A 5,585-nucleotide genomic window follows, 5' to 3' on the forward strand; every position below is an offset into this window, starting at 1 on the left:
TGGTCAGCAGTCTCTCGGAGGCAGGAGCGGCACGCTGGCGGGCATGTAGGAGGGAAGTCTCAGGAGGCGCCGGCGGTGACTGGCTAGGGAGACGGGCAGTGTACCGAGGAATAAGCGGTTTCCTGAAGGACGCGCTGTGATTATTGGCCGAGGCGCACACAGGACTCTGAATCACAGTGCACATGGTTTTGCCCATTTGCTAACAATTTTGCTGCTGTGATCAGGTCTGAATTAGGCCCAATGTACCATACATATATTAATCTATAGATTGTAAGACCCCCCCACATACATTAACGACGGACTGATGCTATTTCCGGTCTGTTATTGCAGTCTAGTTTTATTACTGTTTGTTCCTATTGTGAAGAGCAACATAATATGGTCCTGCTGTATAATTAACTGATAATAATCATAATTATAATTATAATTTATTAATCTGTGTAAAAATCAGTCTGCAGGGCTTATTAGGTTCAATAACACCTTCCAATATTTAATATGATGTGTGCGGAAGTTTTTCCTTAGTATTTATTATCACCTGACTACCAGGGAAAAGAAAGTACAAGAATGACCCCAAAAAGTCTTATCCTAGAGCACCAAGGGTGTCAGGGATTTTTGTTACATAACACCTGGTTATATTATAGGGACAGCAGGCAGTGACACTGGGCCTACAGCAGCTGATGATGTCACAATGCTGCTGATGTCACAAAGCTTTGTGATGTCACTGGCTGGTGGCTAAGAGGCTCACGAACCTCATTTCCATTAGTGTATCTTCGCCTATTCTAGTGTGAAGCTGCATTTCTTTGCCCTTGGCAAAATTGTTTGTATTGTTTCGACAATATGAGTCTAAATAAAAGAAAGCGACCAAATAACAACGGGTCTGCTACAAAGGAGCAAGCTCCTAGCAAGAGGAAGAAGGAGGAGGATGGATGCGAGGAGAAAGGCGATGTTTTCAAAACTGTAACATCAGGAGACATTCAGGTGCGCGAGGAGAACCGGTCATCTGAGAAAGCATCAAAGACTCCTCAAAATAAGAGAAAAAGAGAGTCATCAGATGAGTCTCCAACTATGAGGAAGGTGAGAAAGACCAGCAGCGGCAAAACTGAGGACATGCTTAAGAGAGTGGCCACTAAAAGATCCTCAGACAGGACAGAGGACAGTGGACCGTGTAAGAAAAAGAAAGAGGAGGAACATCATGACAGTCCAGGCGAGGGACCCAGCGTGCCCATCATACCCCAGGCATCTGGACGGAGGGGCATAAAGAGAACTCGTATAAGTGAGGAAACTGGCGACAAAAAGAAGAGATCAACAGATGCAAGTGGGATATCCGTAGCCAGTACCCCAGAGACATCAGCTGCGTCTCACCATCTGGCCAGTTTGACCTTCCACAGAATGCTTGGAGAAGGCGCCTTCGGGAAGGTGGTCCTAGCGTCCCATTCCATCAGCAAACAGCGTCTGGCCGTGAAAGTCATAGAAAAGAAGACAGTAGTGAACAGCATTAAGAAATACTTTATGTGTGTAGAGAAAGAGGTGATGAAAATAACTGGGGAGAGTGCACTCTTTCCGCACACATATGCTGCCTTCCACACACCGGGCCATGTATTCTTTGTAATGGAGTACCTGAGTGGTGGAGACCTCTGCCAATTAATACAGAGCAGAGGCCCATTTGATGTTCCTACCATCAGATTTTTTGCAGCAGAAATACTCTGTGGGCTGCAGTTCCTGCACACAAGAGGCATTGTCCACAGGGACATTAAGACAGAAAATATACTTCTGGATGCAGCTGGCCATGTGAAAATCGCAGATTTTGGCCTCTCTGTAATGAATGTCCATGGCGATAAGAAAATATCAGGACAAGCTGGGACTCCGTATTACATGGCTCCAGAGATTATCTGTAATGTCCCATATAACATCATGGTAGACCTCTTTTCATTCGGGGTAGTATTATTTGAAATGGCTACTGGAATATACCCCTTTTGTGCTGGCAATGATGCCACCAAGATTGCGCTGTCTATCATGCATGATGCTCCATGCTATCCGAGCAATCTCCATCCAGAGATTAGGGACCTCCTTGAAAGACTCTTATGCAAAGACCCAGAGGAGAGACTGAATCGCTGTAGTAACATCTCATGTCATCCATTCTTCAAGTCCATAAACTGGGAGAAACTAGAGGCCGGTAGGATAACTCCCCCATTTACAATGTATCCTACTCCAGTGACAATGGCTGAAGCTATACCGATGGATGACCTGCTCTCACCTACAGAATCTGCAATATCTGCAGAGGATGAGAGCCTGTTAACAGGATTCTCCTTTACCAGTGACATGTGGACAACAATGAACTGCGTAAGACGAACCAGCAGCCGCTGCATCATCCTCTAGGCAGTAGCATCACCAGCTGCCTCCTCCTCCTCCCGGCACAAGCACCACCAGCTGCCTCCTCCTCCTGGCAGAAGCACCACCAGCTGCCTCCTCCTCCCGGCAGCAGCACCACCAGCTGCCGCCTGCTCCCGGTAGAAGCACCACCTGCTGCCTCCTCATCTTGGCAGTAGCAATACCAGCTGCCTTTTGCTCCCGGTAGAAGCACCACCTGCTGCCTAAATGCATATAGGCCAGGTGAGGGACTTGCAGAATATTGGGGTCCCTTGACGTGGGCTGCAAGCTTAAATATTTTGATCAAAACATGATAAAACCCCCTCTAATTTATTTGCTACATGCACACAGATTTCTCAGTATATTATTGTTAGAGCTGACAGAAAATGTCTTTCTGTTTTATATAAATATATGGAATTAATACTGCCACGCAGCTGGTACCGTGTACAATATGGGGAACACCAAGTGCGGGCATATTTCTTTTGATTTGAAAATATTTTGCCTATGTTTTGATCAAAATATGACAAAATCCCCAATGTTTTATTTGCTACATATACACAGGTTTACAGTATATTATTGTTAGAGCTGACATCAAATGTTTTCCTACCTCCTCCTAATGCCAGTAACACCACACACAGCACAGCAGCCTGGCACACACATGCACATACACACACACACACACACACACACACACACACACACACACACAGCGGCCTGACACACACATATATGCACAGTGACCTGGCACCCACACACACAGCGGCCTGACACACACACACATATACGTACAGTTTCCTGGCACCCACACACACACAGCAGCCTGACACACACACAGCAGCCTGACACACACATACACACAGCGGCTGTCACACACACACACACACACACACACACACACACACACACAGCGGCCTGACACACACATATATATGCCAGAGATGAGATGGGAGAAGGAAGGGAGAATTAGGCCAGAGAGACAGGGGGGGAAATAGGGTGAACAGAGACAAGAGGAGAAGGAAAAGGGGAAGCAATTAAGCTAGAGAGACACGAGGGGTGATTATTACAGAGAGAGATGGGGGGGCAGATTAGGCCAGAGAGAGATGGAAGGGGGGGTTAGACCAGAGAAGGAGGGAAGGAGTTACGCCAAAGAAAGATGGGAGGAGGAGGAGGAGGAGGAGGAGGAGGAAGTGAGGGACAAAGCCAGAGAGACCATAGGATAAAGAGGGAATTTGGCCAGAGAGAGACGAGAGTAGGAGGGGGGGCGGGATTAGGCAACAGAGAGAGACACACACGAGAGGGGGGATTAAACCAGATAGAGACGGGAGAAGAGGACGGAGGGATTAGGCCAGAAAGATGGGAGGAGGGGGGATTAGACCAGAGAGAGATGGGAGGAGGGGGGATTAGGACAGAGAGATGGGAAGGGGGGGGGGGGGAATTAAACCAGAGAGATGGGAGGAGGGGGGATTAGGCCAGAGAGAGATGGGAGGAAAGGGGATTAGGCCAGAGAGGGACGGAGGTGAGGTGGTTAGGCCAGAGAGAGATGGGAGGAGGGGTGGTTAGGCCAGAGAGATGGGAGGAGGGGGGATTAGGCCAGAGAGAGAAGGGAGGAGGGGGGATTAGGCCAGAGAGGGACGGAGGTGGGGTGGTTAGGCCAGAGAGAGATGGGAGGAGGGGGGATTAGGCCAGAGAGAGATGGGAGGAAAGGGGATTAGGCCAGAGAGGGATGGAGGAGGGGTGGTTAGGCCAGAGAGAGATGGGAGGAGGGGGGATTAGGCCAGAGAGAGATGGGAGGAGGGGTGGTTAGGCCAGAGAGATGGGAGGAGGGGGGATTAGGCCAGAGAGAGATGGGAGGAGGGGGGATTAGGCCAGAGAGAGATGGGAGGAGGGGGGATCAGGCCAGAGAGATGGGAAGGGGTGGGGTATTAAACCAGAGAGATGGGAAGGGGGGGGGATTAAGCCAGAGAGATGGGAGGAGGGGGGATTAGGCCAGAGAGAGATGGGAGGAAAGGGGATTAGGCCAGAGAGGGACGGAGGAGGGGTGGTTAGGCCAGAGAGAGATGGGAGGAGGGGTGGTTAGGCCAGAGAGATGGGAGGAGGGGTGATTAGGCCAGAGAGATGGGAGGAGGGGGGATTAGGCCAGAGAGAGATGGGAGGAGGGGGGATTAGGCCAGAGAGAGATGGGAGGAGGGGGGATTAGACCAGAGAGAGATGGGAGGAGGGGGGATTAGGCCAGAGAGAGATGGGAGGAGGGGGGATTAGGCCAGATAGAGATGGGAGGAGGGGGGATTAAACCAGAGAGAGATGGGAGGAGGGGGGATTAGGCCAGAGAGATGGAAAGAGGGGGGAGGGGGATTAAGCCAGAGAGATGGGAGTTGGGGGGGGATTAGGCCAGAGAGAGATGGGAAGAGGGGGGGGATTAAGGCAGAGAGATGGGAGGAGGGGGGATTAGGCCAGAGAGAGAGATGGGAGGAGGGGGGATTAGGCCAGAGAGATGGGAAGAGGGGGGGGGGGATTAAGACAGAGAGATGGGAGGAGGGGGGGGATTAGGCCAGAGAGGGATGGAGGAGGGGTGGTTAGGCCAGAGAGAGATGGGAGGAAGGGTGGTTAGGCCAGAGAGAGATGGGAGGAGGGGTGGTTAGGCCAGAGAGATGGGAGGAGGGGGGATTAGGTCAGAGAGAGATGGGAGGAGGGGGGGGGATTAGGCCAGAGAGGGACGGAGGAGGGGTGGTTAGGCCAGAGAGAGATGGGAGGAGGGGTGGTTAGGCCAGAGAGAGATGGGAGGAGGGGTGGTTAGGCCAGAGAGAGATGGGAGGAGGGGTGGTTAGGCCAGAGAGATGGGAGGAGGGGGGATTAGGCCAGAGAGAGATGGGAAGATGGGGGGGGGATTAAGCCAGAGAGATGGGAGGAGGGGGGATTAGGCCAGAGAGAGATGGGAGGAGGGGGGATTAGGCCAGAGAGATGGAAAAAAGGGGGGGATTAAGCCAGAGAGATGGGAGGAGGGGGGGATTAGGCCAGAGAGAGATGGGAGGAAAGGGGATTAGGCCAGAGAGAGAAGGGAGGAAAGGGGATTAGGCCAGAGAGGGACGGAGGAGGGGTGGTTAGGCCAGAGAGAGATGGGAGGAAGGGTGGTTAGGCCAGAGAGATGGGAGGAGGGGGGATTAGGCCAGAGAGATGGGAGGAGGGGGGATTAGGCCAGAGAGGGACGGAGGAGGGGTGGATAG

At 51.6% G+C, this 5,585-nt stretch overlaps 1 protein-coding gene across 1 annotated transcript; it reads left to right on the forward strand.

The window, feature by feature from the left end:
• The first annotated feature begins 834 nt into the window (after nucleotides 1–834).
• Nucleotides 835–2,373, forward strand: LOC134968799 (protein kinase C delta type-like). Its single transcript, XM_063944287.1, has one exon. It carries the CDS (start codon nucleotides 835–837, stop codon nucleotides 2,371–2,373), a length of 1,539 nt encoding a protein of 512 aa, XP_063800357.1.
• Nucleotides 2,374–5,585: the final 3,212 nt, after the last annotated feature.

The sequence above is a fragment of the Pseudophryne corroboree genome, chromosome 11, assembly GCF_028390025.1.
Source record: "Pseudophryne corroboree isolate aPseCor3 chromosome 11, aPseCor3.hap2, whole genome shotgun sequence".
In the NCBI taxonomy this organism is placed as follows: Eukaryota; Metazoa; Chordata; class Amphibia; order Anura; family Myobatrachidae; genus Pseudophryne; species Pseudophryne corroboree.